The following is a 22,738-nucleotide window of genomic DNA, read 5'->3' on the forward strand; positions in this document are numbered from 1 at the left end:
TTCCGTACTATTTGTTCGGAAACAATTACGTGCTACTTGTTCACTTGTTATTGTTGGTTTGAATTTTTACATTATTTCTATATTTCCTAGTTAGGGAAAATTGCCTTTTTAGGGTTCCGTACCACATGTAAAGTGGGGATGTTTTTTTTACTAGTTTATTTCATATGGCTCTTGTCAACGATTACAGTCATAAGTTATTATAATTACAGTCATATGGCGTTATTAGTTAAAAATAACTTTGTAAAATGGTGGTAAACATAAAAAAATTGCTAAAGAAAATAAGCATATCCATAACTTGAATCTTATGTTATACAACTTGACATACCATCACAGCGATGCATTTTTTTATTTTGACATGAATAAGTTTATCTCATCTTATTCGTTGACTAAAGATAATTTATATCTGCCAAAAAAATGTAAGCAGCATGTTGCCTCTCTGTTGGCTTACAACTTAAACGAGTCAGTTACAAGTGTTGTAACATCTATTGACATTAATATGACATGTAATAATAGTAGTTATGTTTCTATTGACCAGAGTACGAATGATAGTACTGTCTCAATTGTTAATTGTAATTTAACCGATCCAGTTACAAGTATTGTAACGCAGTCTTTTGACATTTTTACAACCTGTACTAATAGTACAAATATTTCTATACCTGACCGCAGTACCAATCCTGGTACTGTCAAAAATAATCATCCAGACATGCTCTTTGGTACACTTTTCAAGACAATAGACAGAGAGTTTAGTAAAATTTTTAACTTTAAACGCATTAATGCTAGCCAAAAATTAAAGTTTAGCGAATGGGCTACTGTAGGCATTTACAAAAGTAGAGACAAACTGTACGAGTTGTACGAGGAAAAACAATATACTCAAACGCGAACTTATTTAGATTATGTAAAAAGTTACTCAAAAATTTTCAAACGTGTTTGTATTCTTGCGAAATCGTTACACATCAAACAGAAAATAATTGAGTCTGAGAACAAGATACAAACCACCTGGAATATAATTAATAGAGAATCAGGAAAAATCAAACCGCGGGATATCAGTTTTGAATTAATTGTCAATGACAAAAAGGTAAACACTGATATCGAGGTTGTTAATGCCTTTGAAGATTTTTTCCAGAATGTTCCTATCTTGTTAACTGATTCACTAGATTCGTCTGCTACGGAAGCCCAGAGACTATTAAGAGGCAATGTTAAAGAGTGCAACGTTCTTTTTGAATTTCACCACATAACTGTATCAGACATTAAAAAATCTTTCAATTTGTTAAAATTAAAAAGAACCGGAGATCTGTGGGGCATGTCAGTGAAAGTAATATCTAATATAATTGATGTCATTGCTCCCCACTTAGCCATTATTTTTAATGAATGTGTGGACTTAGGTATTTTTCCGAACCTAATGAAGCATGGCAAATTGATACAACTTTTTAAATCAGGAGACAAGTCAGATCTTAATAATTATAGACCGATTACAATATTGCCAACACTTAGCAAGGTCTTTGAAAAAATCATATTAAATCAACTTTTATGTCATTTTAATTTAAATAACTTGTTTTATCCTGAACAGTATGGTTTTACAAAAGGTCGCAATACAACTGATGCAGGGGCTAAACTTTTAAAACATATTTATGAAGCATGGGAAGGTTCTAAGAATGCTATTGGTGTGTTCTGTGATCTGTCCAAGGCGTTCGATTGTGTTGACCATAACACCCTTCTACTCAAGTTAAGCCACTATGGCATCAAAAGTTTTGCACTCGATCTCATTGCCTCTTATCTCAGTGATAGAACACAAAAGGTATGCATAAATGATATAAAGTCGCACGGTTCCACTACCATAATGGGCGTCCCACAGGGTTCAATTCTGGGTCCTTTTCTATTTTTAGTGTACATAAATGATTTACCATACCATGTCAGCGGCATATGTGAGATTGTACTGTTTGCTGATGACACATCCTTAATTTTTAAGTCCGACAGAAATAAAGATAACTCTGACGACGTAAACCGTGCCATATCGCATGTGTCGCATTGGTTCACTGCAAATAATCTACTTTTGAATGCCAAGAAAACTAAATGTATTGAGTTTTCATTGCCAAATGTTAAAAAATTAGATAAGTCTATAATGATCGATGGTGAAACACTGGAAATGGAGAGTTCCACAGTTTTCCTGGGAGTGACCTTGGATTGTAAACTTCAGTGGGGTGCTCATATAGAAAAACTGTCTGGTAAACTTAGCTCAGCGGCATTTGCCGTGAGAAAAATAAGACAGTTTACTGATGTTGATACAGCTAGGCTTGTTTATTTTGCGTACTTTCACAGCGTAATGTCTTACGGTATTTTATTGTGGGGCAAGGCTGCCGATATACAATCTATATTTGTACTTCAAAAAAGAGCAATTCGAGCAATATATCAATTAAAATCACGCGAGTCCCTTCGTCAAAAGTTTAAAGAAATAGGTATACTAACAGTAGCCTGTCAATATATATATAACAGTATAGTATATGTAAGACAAAATATTAATTTGTACAAACGAAAAGGAGATTTAAACCCACGTCTTACTAGACACGGGCATAAGTTAGTTATTTCTGCATATCGTCTCCAAAGAGTAAACAAATCTTTTGTAGGTTTGGGTGTACTCTTCTATAATAAGATCCCCAAGACTGTGATGGACCTGCCAATGCATAGCTTTAAGCAATGTGTTAAAAAACATTTACTTAGTCGAGGGTACTACAACATTGATGAGTTCCTTAATGATAAAGATGCTTGAAGGCCGTTGGATCAGCTTCCACCTTCACACAGAAAGTAAAACTATAAGAAATGTAAACAGTAATTGTTATTAATTGTAAATTGTAATACTGTATGACTTTTTTCAAAAGAGCAACTGTTGAGTTTCTTGCCGGTATCTTCTCAGCAGAACCTGCCTTCCGAACCGGTGGTAGAATCTTTACAAATAGTCAACTGACGTGTCAAAAGTGCTTGTAAACTGAGCCTACTTGAAATAAATGATTTTTGATTTTTTTTTTTTTTTGGCTGAGTTTGTTGTGGGCTCTTCTCGGACCAAGCATTTGGAACCCTCGTAACTTTAATTGTAAGTTTTCGACTATTATTACCGCCATTAGATTAAATAAAATTAAGACATAATCCTGACTTTTCTAAAGTGATTGTAAACTAAGCCTAATTGAAATAAATTAATTTTGAATTTGAATTTGAATATGTTACGTGCCTACAAAATCACCGCGATAAGTAATCCGAATCTAACTACTCCATTGAGCGAGCATATGCTCAAATTTGTTTGTTTGTTTAATAAATGATATGGTCTAAAATTGTATGGAGCCCAGGTCCAGTCATTGTACCCTTGCGGAAATAAAAGAAGATATTATTTTTAACTATTTTGGATTATACAAATCTACGAATTTAATTCTTTCGAAATAATATTCATTACCTCCCAAGAAACGCAACATTAATATGTGTATTAATGGCGGATAGATGACGTTTTCAATGCATTAATCGATTTGACGTTTGCTGTCAACTGTCATGTCATAGTTGCTCTATGAGCGCCATCTTGATATAACTCAAAAACTTGGGTTTTTATCTTATTTATTTCTTTTTATTTAGATTTATTCACTTTAATAAATTTTAATAATTTCCTTGTATTTTTAAATATTAATGATACGGGGTACAAGTCGAGTGGACCTGAAATTGACCATCTCCTTTCATTGTATAATATGTGACTAAATGAAATGAATACAATTAGCCACCTGTGTTAGCCTCAGTTTGGATGCGCTAGTGATATAATATCTATTGGTATAAAATCATTGCCTCCTATATTCCGACAAGGTTACCACTTTGACGATATTTATCCATTCTGCAAAAATCTCACAAATGGTAACATGTTTTATTTTAAGAACAAACCGACATGACATTATAATAAATGCCTACAACAAACACACAATAACAAATCATGTGCGACTTACGAGATAGTTGTAGTAAATACTACAACTAATGACAAAATCGTAATGACAAATGTGTGTCGAGGAAATCCTCGACACACATTTGTCATTACGATATACTAAACTGAATAATACATTAAAAACACTATTTGGATAAGTTTCATTCATAGAATCATACATACTAAAAAGCACAAAGCACGCTGTAACTGGTTTTAAAAAATCCCAAAACAAGCAAAGTTAAAACTATAAAGTCATTCTAAAGGGCAAATTTATAGTCTTCGTATTATAGATACCGGCTTCTAATCCTACTAATATTATAAAAGTTTGCATGGGTGTATGTTTGTTTGGATGTTAGTTACTCTTTAACGTCGCTACTACTAAAGCGATTTGGCTGAGAGTTGGAATGGAGATTGATTTTATTCTGGATTAACACATGGGCTACTTTTTATCCCGAAAAAATCCATGGATTCCCGAGATCTGCGAAAACCTGATGATTTTGATAGTTGGAATGTTTGTTTCTCTTTCACGCCTCGACTACTAAACCGAATAACCTGAAATTAGAAGTAAAGATAGATTATAGATTAGCACATAGGCTACTTTTCATCTCGGAAAAATCCGTGGCTCCCGTGGGATTTGTAAAAAACTGAATTCCACGCGGACGAAATCGCGGGCGTCCGTTAGATATGCATATATTTACAATGGCTTTTTATATCAGAATAGATTATTTACAAGTAATACGAGAGGTCGACCACTCTTCGGTTCCGACCGGTTTATATCTTCTTGATAGACGAAGCGATTAAAACGCGGCAGATTAACGCTTGTATAGTTTATAGAATCTACACAGAAACTCTGCATCCATATACTACGTTGTTTATGGTAAAATACTTATACAGTCGACATATAAGTAATTTGATTTTGAATGTCATGCCAGCGCATTTGGTAAAGCCTTGTTTATGATAGGGAGGTATTGGATTTGATTAACATAAATTTTAAAATAATGATTATATTTTCTAAATTGACTCAGATCTGGTTCCGGGAGGCTCTAACTGTTAGTGCAAAAAATACCACACCACCAGCAAATTCAAAAAAAAATCAAATGGCAGTTGTTTTGTCGGCTACAAATACAGACTATAATTAAATTAGATAAATAAAGATTTAATCTCCTAAATCCAAGGAAGTTTTTAATTTAGATTAGGGTTACATTTTTAGTTAAGATTTAAATATATCGTTGAAACAACAAATACAGTAACTAATCATCCGGCAGTCGTTTAAAAAACGCAGCTGCCCGCTTGGTGTATACAGGCCTTTATATCATTAGCAACACGCGTCACACTGTCCAGTCATAAGTTCACACGAGCAAAACAAACTGGTCGTGCAAACCGTGCATCCTATTAATTTTATATCCAATATTATTTTAAGTTATAATTTCAAATGTGTGCAAATTTAACGTTTTAAGTGCCTCGAAGATGTGGTCAACAGTTCATCTGAAATGTGTAAACTGAGTCTGTTTAGTTGTTTATTTGCATTACTTTCGTGCACAGTAGGGACTGGTACTCGTATGTAGACAACACGCTTAGACATTGTGAGACATTGAGGATCTTGCGGAAAATTTAAAATTATTTTTAAACAGTGCCATAACTTATTCGTGTTAATATAATAGGATAGGATTGTAATAATATGTGATATTGTTTTTACGGAAAACCATTTTTAGTTATTAAGATAATACCTGTTTATATCTCTAGGGTAAAGGCATTATTACTTTTTATATATCTTAGAAGATCTTCTGAAACAAATTTGGTGTGCAAAGTAAAATAAACAGGGTATTAAAACTTATGTTTCGGACGGTGTAGTTATATCCAACAACAAATACGACAATGAACCGATTGCTGTTGTTAGCGAGTTTCGTTTTGTTGTTGGCGGTGGAGTGCAACAGTGGGGTGTGGATGCCAGTAGGCAGCCCTATCCTCAGCGCGTACCCCTGCAAGAACACGAAGGACATCGTGGTGTGGTTCGAGCCAGGGCTGCCACCCAAGGACAACAATCGCTTCTACGTGTACATCAACAAAAACTTTCCAGCCGACAGCGTCACAAAAGTGTTCTTTGACGCAGAAGTGAACATCACTTTCACTGTTAGATCGGTGAGTTAATTACCTTAGTCTTATCACTGTTAGTTAGATAGATATATACATAGATACGTGACGTGGTTCGAATCCGGTCCGGGGCATGCACCTCCAACTTTTCAGTTGTGTGCATTTTGATAAATTAAATAACACGTGTCTCAAACGGTGAAGGAAAAACATCGTGAAGAAACATACATGCCTGAAATTTTATTTTCTACGTGTGTGAATTCTACCAATCTGCATTGGGCCATCGTGGTGGACTATTAGTCTATAGCTCTCTTATTCAGAGAGCAGTCTCGTGCTCAACAGTGAGCCGTATATGGGTTGTTAATAATGATGATGAAACATGAAATATGTATTGAAAATTCTTCTCTACTTTGTTTATTACCTAATTCGTTCTAAACGACTTAACCGTTATTTAAGAAACCAAAAGACGCTCGCGACTTCGTCTGTGTGAAAGTCAATTTTTTGCAAACAAAGTTCCACTTTATGTCTATCATCATCAAATTTACTATTAAGCACGAGTCTCTAGCCTGCGCCCTACAAATCGAAGGCAGAGGTCATATAAGTACACTAGGCTATCACGGCTCTTCATCACTATAATTACCAAATTTCACCGGTTCAGCGGTTTAACCGTGGAAATGTAAGAGACAAACAGATATAATTTCTCATTTGTCATAGTAATTTGTTTAAAAACAAGACAAGAAACAAGAAGAAAAGAAGAAGAAGAAGAAGAATGAAGCTATTGCTCAGTTAAAGAAAACTGCTCATTTAAAGAAAGTATTCATAATTTTGAATTGCAATTCTATAACGTTCTTGTATGCAGAAAAAAAGAAGCTGGCTTTCTGTAAAACTGTCACAATTAGAAAGTTACTATATACATTACGTTATATTCATTAGCTGACGCCGCGCGGTTTTACCCGCGTGGTTCCCGTTCCCGTAGGAATACGAGGATAGCCTATAGCCTTCCTCGATAAATGGGCTATCTTACACTGAAAGAATTTTTCAAATCGGACCAGTAGTTCCTGAGATTAGCGCGTTCAATCAAACAAATAAACAAACGAACAAACAAACTCTTCAGCTTTATAATATTAGTATAGATAAGAATAGATACACACTCTTAAAAGAGATATAAACAAACATACATTTAAGAAATCTATGTGTTTTTTTTTATTGTTTACAATTAGCCCTTGACTACAATCTCACCTGATGGTAAGTGATGATGTATAGGTATAAGGTATATGTAACAATTATGACTCATTAAATATTACGTGGGTATACCAACCATAACGAATTGTTTTTCCTTGTAGCCAAAGGTTTTCTATAAAGCAAAGGTATAAAATCTTTGCTTGTAGCAATTTTTAAGGTAAATTATGTTTCTAATTAATATACCCCAAGGTCGCCGATAAGTTTGAACATCGTCTTACAGTAAGTCTGACTAGACTGTGATTGTAATATACAGGGTGTTCCGTAAATAGTACAACATACTTTACAAGGCCTACTAAAATAACGCAATATATGTTTACCGAAATTTTACCGTTTTTAGGTTACCTATATTGTATTTTGTACAAAATACAATTATTTAAATATACGTTTTAGCCGGTAGGGTAGTAACTAGCCACGGTCGAAGCCTCCCACCTGGACCTGGAGCAATTAGGAAAAACCTCAATCGGCCCAGCCGGGAATCGAACCCAGGACCTCCGTCTAGTAAATGCAGCGCGCATACCACTGCGCCACGGAGTTCGTCAAAGGATAAGTCAACCGAGCTTGTTTGACATAAGTTTGTTTATTATACTCTACACCTTCGATCCATACTTAATATTACAAAGGTAATTCTGTCTGTCTGTTACCTTTTCACGGCTAAATCACTATACCGATTTGGATAATATTCAGTATAGAGATAAATTAAACCTTTGAGCACTACTTTTCACTCCAGAAAAATCCATGGTTTCCGTGGATTTTTTACAAAATTACACGTGAACGGAATCACGGGTATCCGCTAGTGAATCACACTTTTGATAATACATTCAGCACCTTACTTCCCAAGAAAATGCGTTCTTAAGAAAGTTTTATTTAAAAAAAAATAGTAGCATATCGTTACTTTGTCGCCAGGATGAAAAGAAGTTCCAACGCTTCTCTCTCACGGACGGTGACAGCTTCACGCTTCGCTTCTTCGTGCAGCATGCAGGCCTCGGGTTCATCGTGAAGGGCACCGTGCCAGGCCTCACGCCCTACCTCATCGGCCTCACCATCAACGACGTGGAGTACTGCAACGACCCCGACGTCGTGAGTACCCACAGAACAGCAAGACACCATAAAGTGAGGCAAGCCGAGGAGACTACAAGGAGAAGTTAGAAAGCTGACCACCGACCTGCAATAATGGAGAGGCACTTGAAGAATCCCTATATCGTCGACATCCAGGCGACCCGCATCAAGGATTTGCTTCAACGTTTCTATTCGAACTACTAAAATGTGGAATGCCCTTCCAACGTCTGTATATCCTGCCACCTACAATGTAAACTATGTGTTTAGATTGTAGGTGGCAGGCAAGGCAAGCGTAAATGGGCGCTTTCTAGGCAAGTGCGTCCCGTCCTCATCATTGCTTCTATTAGGCATGATTGTAAGATTGAAACCATAAAAAACTATGTTGTGCATGTTTGCCAAGACCAGAAGAAGTTTCAGCGCTTTTTTAATGACCAATAGTCTGCCAATGACAAGTGCTATTTTAATAACAAATGAGCGCGATCTCACCATATCAGTCCAAGATGAAAGCAGGCTAACTTGGAAGGGGTAAAAGTTGATTCTACCATTACGTCTGATGATTTCTAAGTAGTATCGTATCGGAACGCTAATTGCTTAGTGGTACGTCTTTGTCAGTGGTTTGTAACTAGTCACGACCGATGCCTAGCACCAGACCAGACCTGAACCAGTTTAGAAAATATAAAATTCTATACTGAAGGAGCTGGGGATCAACATAGAACCTCTGCGTTGAACCACTTGTGCCAGAAAGACAACGTGTCAACCATGAACCAGAAAGTGGTTGTAATTTGTCAACCAAACATCTGTGACAATAAGGTATCCCTTTAATTTTCCCAGTTGAAAGTGCTGATCTCTGTTTCCAGGGCTTCCTCCACGAATACGCAGCGGAAACCGGCAACGCTCCCCAGAACTGCGGCAAAGCAAAGGTGGACCACACCGAGCTGATCGTGAACGGCGCCAGCACCAAGCCCGGCGACTGGCCCTGGCACGTGGCACTGTACAGCGCGCACGGCGTCGTCTCCAAGTACATATGTGGGGGCACCCTTATCTCCAAGAACTTCGTATTGACAGGTAAAAGATCGTTCATCCAACTAATAATAAGATCAAAATCAAAAATCATTTATTTCAAGTAGGCTCAGTTTACAATCACTTTTGACACGTCAGTTGACTATTTGTAAAGATTCTATTATCGTTTCGGAAGCAGGTTCTGCTGAGAAGATACCGGCAAGAAACTCAACAGTTGCTCTTTTAAAAAAACATACAGTATTTTATTTTACAATTGATGACAATATTACAGTTTCTTATAGTTTTACTTCCTGTGTAAAGGTGGAAGCTGATCCAATGGCCTCCAAGCGCAACATCGACTAAGTAATTGTTTTATAACACATTGCTTAAAGCTATGCATTAGCAGGTCCATCGTCATCGTCATTATAAACCCTTATTCGGCTCTCTGCTGAGCTCAAGGCTCTTCTCAGGATGAGAGGTGTTAGGCTTATAGTCCACCACGCTGACCTAATGGTAGCCTTCACACACGTAGACAATTAATAAAATTAGAATTTAAACTATTAGTTTGGAGCTCATGACTAAGGGCCCCGTATGGGTTCGAAACTAGTCGGGCATACTCCGACCTAATATCACGTGAGTTTTAGCCGTATTTTATAATCAATGAATTAATAAAATTCTCTGGCATTAAATATTTCGATATTTTTCCTTCACCGTTTGAGGCACGTGATATTTTTATATCTTAAAATGCACACAATTGAATAGTTGGAAGTGCATGCCCCGCGGATTTGAACCTACACCCTCCGGAATCGGAGGCAGAGGTCATATTCACTGGGCAATCACGGCTCTATAAATATAAATACTGGAAAATATTTTGAATAAATCTGGAGTACTTTAAATAAATATAACAATATTCATCAATTTTGCCAAACGCCAAACAATATAAAAGTAATTAAAATGTCGTAAATACCACGAGTACATCTATATCGACTCGTATGTACCTACATATTATTTTAAAAGCTTTATTTATAAACCATCCTCTTGAAAAAAGCTTAAATCCATTGCGTACTTTCAAAAATACAAACAGTGGAAGCGACTTTGTTTGCAATATCCATACTTTCAGACTGATATTTAAATGCAAAAGTACCTAAGTCAGTCTGTCTGTCGGCTTACCTTTTCACGGTTAAACCAATGCACCGATTTTAATGAAATTTGCCATAGAAATAAATTGGATCTTAGAGCAGTACATTCATGGTTCCCATAAACTGATAATGAGTCTTATTCACAGCTGCGCACTGTACGTCTTCGATGGGGACCCCCTACTCCTCCGACGTGCTTAGCGTGGTGTTGGGCAAATACAACCTGAAAGGCGGTGACGTAGAGTCAGTGGAGAGGAAGGTAAGTGTAGCCTCAGCCTCAATAGATCCCCAGTTCGATTTCCGCTCGTGGGATATTAACGTTTCCACTCATACACAGCTTGTACGACTTACAAAAGTGTGTGTTTATTTGTTCGGATGATTGGAGTCAGTTTTACAGGGCTTACTACAGAAAATAGAGCATTTGAGCTACGCTAAAGAGCACCATAAAGTACACACATGACTGATGAGGTTCACAAGGTATGTGCATCTTCATGCGCAGAAAAACGTAACATCTGTTGGTATTTTAGAATTTAAACTATCGTGCGTGCTGTTCTTATTAATTGATTATGAAACACTGCTAAAACCCACGTTAACAACGTCGCAGTATGCACGAATAGTTTCAAACCCTTACGGGAACCTTAGTTATGAGCTGGTTCTTGCAACGCGGCACAATCAGACGTTCTACCACGTGAGTTTTCCTAATCATTTAGTCTTTTGGTATTGTAATCCTTTTTGAAGCTTGCACGAATTGATTTCTTGTTTAAATTGAAAGCATGTTTTAGAATTAAACGTGTAGCTATCCATATATTTTTACCTTTATCTAACTAACAAATATTCAATGTAAACAAACTAATTCAAGATTTATTTACGCAAACATACAGACATACCTATGAGCAGATATTGAGTCATAAACAACGCTATCAAGCGTTCTTGGGTCAAACAGCTCTGAACCTTTCAATCTCACAGATAACTAGCATAATATTAGAATAACTTCAATACTATACGCATAAATTAATAACTAGAATACTAAAGAATAATAAATTTTGTGAAGAACGCTAGGTGTCAGGAAGGTGTACTAAAGAACCTCCATATTCATACAGAGAGAGCACCACCACTAATAACGCCACACTGTGATGTGGCAGAATGTTGTGGCAGTTTTAAATATCTTGCCAGTCATGCCACAAAATGTTGGAGTAACATCCCCTCATATTATATTCAAGACTGGCGGGGCAGGCAACCAAATAAAATCTGTGTGCCACCGAGACGGCTGGTTCTTCTCTCAAATAATTGCTTCTGTATGGCTGTTTCTTTGTACAATAAGCTTCCAGAATCATATAAAACTATGCCCCTAATAAAGTTTAAGCGAATAATCTTCTCCATTTTAAATAATAAGAATTATTATAGTGTTGACGAGTACATGAATGACATGAAATTTTGTAATGTATAAATATTGACGTTTTATAATTGTAGGTATAATAAATTATTGTAAAATTCTGTAAATATTTGCACGCTGATATATCAGTAAATTGTGATGGAATTTTTATCTATAGTGTAAGAACCATTGTAACCCACAGTTTCAGCAAATAAATTATTATTATTATTATTATTATTAAGATGTTATATTGTCAAAAAGCCGATTGTGTGGCTGATGCCTCAATAGTTCAGTGTTAAAAGGGGCTGGATTCACTACATAAGAGGTGGTGATTCGTTTAACAGTCGCTGGTATATTGTGAAACCCACTCCTAACAGAGTCAAATCCGATTAATTGGAAGAGAAAGGGAATATTGGTCATATTTTCTTAAATAAATACGACACCGGCTTAAACCGCTTTCAAACTGATGAGCATGTACTGACAAGAACGGACATGTTCCTAGTGTTGATACGGAACCGAGCTTCTAATTTCCAAGTTACAGAGACACTTATAGGTCTAGTTGAGACCATCTGACGTCATCCTCAATTGCAGATTCATAGGATAATAATCCACGAGCACTACCAGTACCGCAAGCTGGCCAACGACATCGCTCTGTTGAAGCTGCGGACGGAGGTGGCGTTCACCGACTACATCCAGCCCGCCTGCCTGTGGTACCGGCGCGCGGCAGACGTGTTCAACACTACCACTATACTGGGCACTGTGAGTATCATCACAATACCAGCTCTATGAATTGATCCCCATGAAATGGTCCTTACGGTAGAAGGATAAAAGGTAAAAGTGGTGACGTAGTCTTTATTTCAAATTCTCCATAACTGCAGTAATATCGCATGTTTGTCAGGTTTCTTCTGAAGAGTCACAAACTTTCAAGTTCTGCAATCTTCTTTCTACTATGACAACTAGGCCGTGCCTTCGCTACACGGCCTAGTTGTCATGTATTTATTGTTGTTACCTTTGTTAAAGGTGATTTAGAAAAACTGAAATTAACATCTGAAGTATCGTGTGCTTCACACAACAAATTGTGAAGGAAAAACATAGTGAGGAAACGAAGAAGTGAAGTGCGAAGTCTGTCAATTGCATTGGCCCAGCGTGGTGGACTGAAGCCTTAATGCTCTCGTTCTGAGGGAAGACTCGTTCTCAAAAGTGCTGTTCATAGTGTTCTGACAGCGTTGTTCTGTCTGCAGATAGTGGGCTGGGGCTTCAACAGCAACGACACGCTGTCGGAGACCCTGAAGCAGGCCAGCATGCCGATGGTGTCGGAGAGCACCTGCATCAAGAGCAACCCGCTGTTCTACGGCCGCGCGCTCAACGGCAAGAAGTTCTGCGCGGGCTTCCATAACGGTATGCCGGTCTATAGCTTGCCAAGTTCAACAAGTTCATTGATGACACTCCCATGATATGCGGGTGACGGGGGAAGGACTGCGAGGGTGTGAACGCGCGGGGCAGAAGGAAGGACTGTTCGGGTATGAAGTCGTGCGTGCGGGGCATCGCTAATCCCCTCCCGGCCCGCGCGGAATTGGTCAAGCTGTAACATTCATTCCAGCTGGCCTATTCACTAACTTTGAGTAACGTAGTGGATAAACAGACATTTTCATACATTGCTTGGCACAGATTAGATTAATGAACCTTTACAAATAAGTATCATTAAATAGTATCAGCTTAGACTGGTTTACGAGTTGATTGAAATACACATAATCAAAATATAAGCAAATACCTAAATTATGTTATGCGATTTCAATAAAAACACACGTTAAAAAAAATTACAAAATTGTTGCCATTGTCTGTGTATAAAAAGTGAGATGGAAAATTTGCGGCATGAGAATTAAGATAAAATCACAAAACTGTCATCCGATGACTATCTACAACCCTTCGTGGATATTGCCCAGTTAACTTTTCGTTAACAAAGCTCTTTAGAGAATACGAAAAAAAACTTTATTGTTTTGACGTTAAATATAATATGTAGCTAATATAGACCAAAGTTAGTAAATAGGCCAGCTGATTAATTCCCAGCTAGAGTAAATGTTCGATTTAATATTTTCTTGATTGGAACTGTTTTGGTGGTAGGCGTTATAAATTACCCTATCCACCTAAAACAGGTAGTCATTTATGGATTGCCGTTTCTTGCAAGTTTATTAATTTTGACTTTTGTTTTGTATGATTTTTTTTCTATTTTTTAGGAACTTCAGCATGCAACGGTGACAGCGGAGGCGGGTTCCAGGTAAGCCTTCGAATTAAGTAGGTATCTCCTCGTAGGTGAGTTATGTTACACAACTACCATGATATTACTGATATTTAATTCCTTTAATTACGTCCTTGATTAAAAATAAATGTTAATTAACCAATTCCATACCCGTAAACAGTATATTTAATTTGATATAAAATACTTTTAACCCAATAAGTGAAGGCTTACAGGTACTCAGATCATCATCATCATCATCATATCAGCCGATGGACGTCCACTGCAGGACATAGGTATTTTGTAGGGACTTCCAAACATCACGATACTGAGCCACCTGCATCCAGTAGTACTCAGATCCTTTACTGTAATTCAATCCGAGCAAAGGAGTAGGAGCCCGAGCTTAGTCAGCTATATGTCATGAAATCTTGGGATTCTGAAGTTCTGGGTTGGGTTAATCGTCGTCGTTATCAACCCATATTCGGCTCACTGCTGAGTTCAAGTCTCCTCTCAGATTTAGGGGGGTTAGGCCAATTAGGCCAAGGATTGGCAGACTTCACACAAAATTCCCTGGTATGCAGGTTTCCTCACGATGTTTTCCTTCACCGTTAGAGACACGTGATATTTAATTTCTTAAAATGCACACAACTGAAAAGTTGGAGGTGCATGCCCCGGACCGGATTCGAACCCACACCCTCCGGAATCGGCGGCAGAGGTCATATCCGCTGGGCTATCACGGCTTTACGATTACAGGTTGGGTTCATACATAATTAGTTTTTCTTTCATTCAAGGAATTCTCATTAACAGTTAAGACAAAGGATTTACAGTTATGTTCCTCGGATATCACGTTTAGAAATCTAACATCCCGTGTCATTTGCCATTGACATCTAATTGTGATCCTCAGCTCCCATTCTCACGAGCGTTTTTTTAACGGGTGCTAAAAACTATTCAAATATAGTATGAAGTCAAAAGAAGGTCCACTTCCAGTGCCCAAAGTTGAAAATGCAACACTGTTCGAAAAAAAGCGCTATGTTTTTAAAACGCTGACTTTATTAACGTTCATTATAAAAGCGCTCGTGAGAATGGAGGCTTACAGTATTGCAGTAGTTACTGGTATACTTGAAATTTTCTTAGATGTCAATTTTAAACAACAATAATGGCTGACTATGAACCAAAGACAATCAGTAGGGTTGAGAAGTTAACCGCGGGCATCGTAACGATATCAAGTAGGTATCGTTATATCTGAAATAACTAAACTAAAATATCCGTTACTATACGTCATCTTAAAAAACGAATACGTTCCATATTCGTTTCGTTTTCCAACTTTTCAGTTGTGTGCATTTAAGGAAATTAAATATAATTTTAAGAATATATACTCCAAGGAGAAGAAGTGAATCATGAAATACATGAAAATGTTGGATATAGTAATAATAATAATATAGCCTTTATTTCCAAGTACATAAATTACAAAAATTTTACAGTTTACATTTTTAAAAATTACAAAAGATACAAAAGTTACAAAAGTTAAAAAACATTAACATTTCATTTCATTTTGTTGGATATAGTAGCGACATTATTTCCGCATACGAATATTTTTGAAATAAAGTCAGTGGCAATTTATAATGGAAATTTTTAATTTTTAAATTGTTGAAGAAAACAATTGAGAAAAACAAAAAAGCGACAAAAATATTTTTCTATTGAATTAATGATTATTATTTCTTTCTTTTTTTACCTTGGTTATACACCACTAGTCCAAATGACTATGTAGAACATAATTGGATTTAATGTACACTTACTGTCTGTCTCTAATTATAATTCGTAACATTTTTCTAGCTCTAGAACCTACTAAATTTATTACCGCATAATGTCATATATTCAAAAATCTTTGTACTAAAGTTTCGGCCCCTTGTACATCACTATCTCTCAAACTTCTTTATATAATATCCTAATAACTCTGACTATCACGATGTATACCAGAAAAATATTTAATTAATTTATTAATTATTAATATATTAATTATTAATATATTATTAATATTTATTAATAATTTATTTTTCTGATCCAGCAATCATAATATTCAAGTCGTATTTGTGTATTGTTTTCTTTATTCTTAATTTAAAAATTTTGCAAGTGATTGAAGAATCGGTTTATCGGTTTTTTAATAATTTTTGATCGTGCTATATAATTACAAACATTCGGGAGCACTCGCGCCGCGATCAGTTAAGCTCGGTTTAGGATGAGTTAACTGCCAGCAAAAAGTGCCACATTGTCGCTTCCATGCTCACAGTGAGGTCGTGTCAATGTTTGTTCCATATCATCATTACTTATTTGTTTCGTTTGCAATTGTTAGTCTTGTTATTTATTTGTTGTTTGGTAGTTATATTATTGCTGATTGCTGAGTAGTGTATGACTAACAATAATATAACTAACCGAAAATTCCGACTTTCAGATGGGTGGATTTTAGGTTGAATTTCATATGGATTGATTTATTTATTAGGTATATTAAAAATATAAAAAAAAAAATATTATGAAAAAATACAACCGACTTCAAAATGTTAATATATTTTCTACTTATTGATCATTTTGAAGTCGCTGCCAAGCCCGTCTGATGTTGACTTAAGTCGTTACTGAAAAAAACACATGACAGACAAAAATAATGTCTGAGAAACAAAAATCTTTACGATAGGGTACACCTTGAATTAATAGATTGAATACACTGGCTTGGCAGAAAATATAATGATATTATTTTTCCCTTTTTTAATTTCGTGGGTACGTTAATATTTTGAAGTCGGTTGTATATATTTTTTTAAATTATTATTTGTTTTTTCTCAATTAGATCCTTCAACTATTTTAAAATCAAAAATCTCCATTTAAAATTGCCACTGACTTTATGAAAAAATATTCGTATGCGGAAATAATGTCGCTGCTATGTCCAACGTTTTCATGTATGTAGATTTACTTCTTCTCCATGGAGTATAATATATTCTTTGGTGCTGTGTTAATAAAGATACACATTTATTTTATTTATAAGCCACAAAGGACACAAATATTAAAATTAAAAAATATGTACATAATTATCGACAAGTTATAATTTCATGTATCTTTCCCGTCTCTTCAATGCATAGACAATCTAGCATTACGAAATGTCAAATTCGCAACATTTTCGTTAATCTGTAGAAATAAAACTTGTTGTGATTTCGTTTTTAGTGAAATAAATGTGATTTAATAGTTAATTACAAGCAGTTTTTATGTAATTCGCGGTGTGCGCGTTAAATGAAGTGATGTGTATATAAATGATTTAGTTTAAACGGACGGTTTGTGAGAAATATGTGAATGTCGTGACGACGGATCTTTGTTTACCTTTTTTGCCATGTAAGGAAAAAAATACTATAGTAGTTTACCGTATAGTACATTTAACCTTTTATATATATGTTTTCTGTGCTTTTGCCCAATACGCATTTGGGCAGCGTGGTGAAAGTTTCAAATCCCTGACCTATAGGGTCGAGCCGATTTGTCTCTTCATAGGCCGGGGATTTTAAACTTTATATGGCCTAGTAAACGGCTTTTTGACAATTGAGGATGTCTTTAGATGGCCAAAACCACCACTGTCCAAACTCCATAATTAGCAACCCTACTTACTTAAGAGTGTGCAATATGTAATTTGATGGTTACAAATGGTTCTGGATCTCAGATTCTGGAGAAGTAGAGCCTGATATTTGGGTAAATGATATTTCAAAGTGTTAGCTTCGTTATGACTATACAAAATACACAATTTGTAAAACTTTTCCCGATAGTTTATTTTTTTGAAAAATACATGTTTTGCTCACATTTTGCTTTCAATCTCAGGAAAAGCATACTTATTTTCTTAAATTTTTGTTTTGTATAGAGAATTAGGTATATATCTTGAACATGGCCATTTTGTTTTTCGTTATGTTGTTTAATTTACTTGCAATGAGGTAAAAATGGTTTTGGCGCTCACGTCATAAAATTTACGTCGCGCGTCAATCGCTCCGTGCTTTTCACCCACGTGAAAGTCATAATTCGGCGTCTCGTTTGCGCTTCTAATTTTATCCATATCGTACCGACACGCTGCGCGCTCTTAAAGTAGGAGCATGGCCTGACAAATTCTCAGCCTTCATTGAATGAGGTTTGTCTGAATATCGCAGACTCTCAGTCCAAGGTGTCTGTCCTGCAGGTGTTCATACCGGACAAGAAGCAGCTGGTGCCGGGCAAGGTGACCGGCGCGTGGCACGTGCGCGGCATAGTGTCCAACACCATCGCCCGTCTCGACGCGCCCATCTGCGACCCCAACCAGTACGTCGTGTTCACCGACGTGGAGAAGTACAGGGACTGGATCGACAGCCACCTCGACGACTAGACTATAGCTTGGCAAATTCGTTCGTAACACTCCGCGGGGGGCGGGAGAAGGGTAGCGATGACAGATAAACCCTCAACTGATGCACTTCAGTTCCAGTATTTACACCCCCGTCGCCCGCATATCATGGGAGTGTCTTCAAGTTGCCAAGCTATACTGCAGCTCGGGATTATTTTAACTGGGCACCGTTACTGGCGTGCACTTTACAGAGCCAAAAAGCACTGCATACCTTGAGGACTCAATAGAAACCTGTACCTATAAGAGAGTAATTTTCCCTAACCCTAGCTTATCATACGCAGCTCAGAGTCATTTCAGACTAGCGTGTTTTTTGCGCGTAGACTTCAAAAAACCGGACTCGCGTAAACGGGCATATTTCGGCGTGTTCGCTCAAACCGGTGGTGTTGTGTCAGTATCAACATATACGAGCTCAGAAGCGCGTCAACGCTCGTGCGCTCGTGTGCTGATTTTGGAAGCGTATGTGACGCGCCTATACGCGCCTAAATACGCTTCCAAAATCAGCTCACACGCGCGTATAAAACGCCAGTCTGAAACCGTTCTTAGGCAGCTACACGACACGCCATAAATACAAACACCTAGACACTAAGTATCCCCGCACACGGGAGCCACGCGACAGCCACAAAAAGTTACTGATCGACCCCCTTTTGTAAATGTTTTATGGACTAGCCACACACAGCCGGTGACGCCGGAGACGCACAAAACTCCTATAGGTGGTTTGTGCCGTTGACACGTGGTTACCACGTACGGCAACACATAATAGTGCCATCAACCATCTTACAAATACACTATCAAACAGATTTGTCTGATTGCTGTCTTTTCGTTTTACCAATCAAAGAAGCTAGTGCGAAAAAGAAAGAAAATAGTCCGAAAAATAAAGAAGATAGTCCGAAAAAGAAAGAAGATAGTCCGAAGTACTTTGATGAATTATTGTCTTCATCTTTGAGTTTACATACGAGGAATCACTGTGTACCTATTGGTATCAGGGCCTCCTATCCAAATTACACATCGATTAACTTTCTAACGCATCGAAAACTAATAAATGTATAGGAATGACATATCCAATCGACAGTTTGATCACGTGACCAGACCATCGATAACGAATTTCATGCCCATGTTTTTTGCTTTTCGAAGCGTTAGCTTTTGTAGAAAGAGAATTGATGTGTAACATGGCTTTAGGCTCAGATCCACAGAACATACGATTTGATTAACTTACCGCCCAGACTAGAATTACCTTAAAGCTTTATAACCTTGAGGTAATTATTATGATATTTGTAAAATATCATAATTGCTTGTTAATTTAATGTACTTTGATGATAAACTGAAATAAATTATATTTTAATTATGTTGGTTTTATTTATAAAAATAACCCCGTCAATTTAGCTCGAAAGAAGGGGTTACTACTGATTTATTATAATGGTGTCCACAAAGTTTATTACATTTTCAGATTCTTGGGATTAATGAATTCTCAATATTAGTTGTTTTATTTCATTAAAATAGTATCAAATAATATATTAGGAGAACGAACAAATTATAAATGAGGTTGAGATGAACTACAACATCAATAAAATCCGAATTTCACACAGGTAAATTCATTCTGTACATTCATTCATTGACTCATTTGTCCAGTGGTTAGCCTGTGTGGCATTGGATCCAGAGTTTTTATACCTTAACAACTTTATTATCTAAACACCAGACAATAGGCAATATTCATTTTCTAGGCAAGCGCGTCCCGTCTTATACTTTCTATCAGGCATGATTGTAGTCAAACTCAGGCCTATTTACTAAAATAAAATCAATATTTGTTACGAGGAAAAGCGGTTTAGTATTCTGCAAAGGACGAATAACCTTTTTTTATGTTGAAAGTGTCACTAAAAGGGTTATTTAGTACAACAGTACTCTGAAATCCCTCACTGTACATACGTTTTCCAATATCCACGCCCGTAGTTATATATCGCGAAGTTGTTTACGCGTCGATATCCCGGCATTCCGGATTCGCCATAAAATATATTGTATCCCGGGCAGATGTCAACCCGCGTAGAATGCTTTCTCTTAAGTATTATACAGGATGATTCGGTCTTTAGTGCGGATATTTTTTTTCGTGGTTCTGTATTATTAGAATATAAATCAACAAACAATTCGGTACATTTTATGTAATATTTTTTTATTTGTTAGTTGTTGTTCATGCCTGAGAGTTCATTCTCATGACTTTGCCTGCGAGCTGTAATGTTATTTTATATTTACGTGAAACTGCATCGTTGGTATAGTGTCCACAAAACAAAAAACACAAATTTTTACAAATCTTTTTTTTCGTGTCATAACTAATGTGCTTTCCTAGTTATATAATGTAAAATTCACTTGAATAACATATTAGTTTGACACAATTTTTTTTAATTAAAAATTAGCCTCGTATAAAATTGTGTTATACGAGGCTATATTGTAGATATCACGTTATTGCAGTAAAGAGGCTAACTTTCAACCAAAACTTTCAGCTAAAAAATTATCAATTGCAGCCTGGAGTTGAGAATTTGTTTTCTAAGTCCAATTACAGGTAATTAGGCCCCCTGAAAAATAATTAGGCCCGTTAATTTGGAAAAAATATACTTTGTAGTAGTAAATTTAAAGTTACAAAAGTTGAAACAACTATTTAAAAATAATTTCTGAATATAAAATCAACGTTTATATCAATATCAACCCATATTCGGCTCACTGCTGAGCTCGAGTTTTCTCTCTAAATGATAAGGGCTAGACCAAATAGTCCAAATAGTCTCTTTTACTCTGCTCTGAAATAGGTAAAAGCAGCATTTTTAGTTATAATTTAGTAACTAAGCTAAATACGTAGACACCATTTCAGAACCAGGACACGATGCATTCTCCTCCTTTCCTATAGCTAGTGATTTCAGTTTCAAAATACATTAATAATACACAATACCTTGTACCTCCATGCGTGTCGGTCCTCCGTCCCTCCGCCCCTGTCGACGGAGTCATTTGCATACCAAAGTGTAATGAACCGAACACCAAACAATGAATTATACGCCCTCCAGCGATCCCACACACGCGTCATTACCCAGGTACACACGATGCTTGCTACGTTGAATATCCTTCACCCATCTCCTTGCCTTACGTCATCAACCCATATTTAAAGAGTGGATTCGGCCGTGGCTAGTCACTACCCTAACGGCAAACACGTACCGCAAAGCGATTAGCGTTATGGTACGATTTCGTGTAGAAACCGAAAGGGGTGTGGATTTTCATCCTATTCCTAACAAGTTAGTCCGCTTCCATCATAGATTTAACATCATTATCATCACTCACCATTAGGCGAGACTAGTCAAGGGCTAACTTGTAAAGAATAAAAAATAAAGGAAACCAAGAGACTGTATCTTGTATCCGAAATATTATTTTTCTGTTTAGCCTTAAACAAATACACGCTCAATATTTAGGGTTTGATAATATTGTAATTTATTGAGGACATAGACATAACGTAATGACGTATTTATACAAAGACAGGCTTTAGAACTAATTGCTCAACAAAAAATCTTTTTGATATGTGATACTGTTGTGACTTCTTTACTTATAATTATCGTACGTAATTTTGCTGAATAACATGAAAATGACCTTCATGTAATGCTTTCATCTTTTGATGAAACAAAATATAATATTAAATGTAAATTTTCAAACAGTTTTCATATTTAGTTTAATATTTTCATTTATGAAATAGTCTGCTTTCGTCGTTTCGTTTGCATTTTCGATTCTTACGCCAAGAAAGCAATTTACATTGTGCTCTTTGTTTTTTGTTACTTTGTAGATACTAGTGGAACATTGTGGCTTCTTTCGCGATGAATTCGTTTGTCTTATTTAATTTGATAAAATAACATAGTTAATCATGAAAAATATTCCTTAAACATAACTTCTATAAAAATATTTGATTTTTTTTTTCGTTAAACGATTATAATATTATAAAGTTACCAATTTAAAAATTTTGCTCTTTTTTTTTTTTATAAATAAATATACTTAAACAATACACATCACTATCTAGCCCCAAAGTAAGCATACAGAGCAGCTTGTGTTATGGGTGCTAAGATAGTTGATATTATAATATTCATATACATTTATATACTACATAAAAATACTTGTATAATGTATAAATACACACAGACACTGGAAAACACCCATGTTCATCACACAAATATTTTTCAGTTGTGGGAATCGAACCCACGGCCGTGGATGCAGAAAGCAGGCTCACTACCCACTGCGCCACGAGGCCGTCATCATT

The 22,738-nt window shown here is 36.4% G+C and overlaps 1 protein-coding gene across 1 annotated transcript; it reads left to right on the forward strand.

Annotated features, from left to right (window-relative positions):
• Nucleotides 1–5,289: 5,289 nt before the first annotated feature.
• LOC112047002 (chymotrypsin-like elastase family member 2A) lies at nt 5,290–19,805 on the forward strand. The gene is made up of 8 exons (XM_052888740.1): nt 5,290–6,085; nt 8,180–8,353; nt 9,190–9,397; nt 10,617–10,726; nt 12,431–12,598; nt 13,081–13,237; nt 14,074–14,114; nt 18,268–19,805. Exons 1-8 carry the CDS (start codon nt 5,822–5,824, stop codon nt 18,448–18,450), a joined length of 1,305 nt encoding a protein of 434 aa, XP_052744700.1. The 5' UTR covers nt 5,290–5,821; the 3' UTR covers nt 18,451–19,805.
• Nucleotides 19,806–22,738: the final 2,933 nt, after the last annotated feature.

This window comes from Bicyclus anynana, chromosome 23, assembly GCF_947172395.1.
Source record: "Bicyclus anynana chromosome 23, ilBicAnyn1.1, whole genome shotgun sequence".
In the NCBI taxonomy this organism is placed as follows: Eukaryota; Metazoa; Arthropoda; class Insecta; order Lepidoptera; family Nymphalidae; genus Bicyclus; species Bicyclus anynana.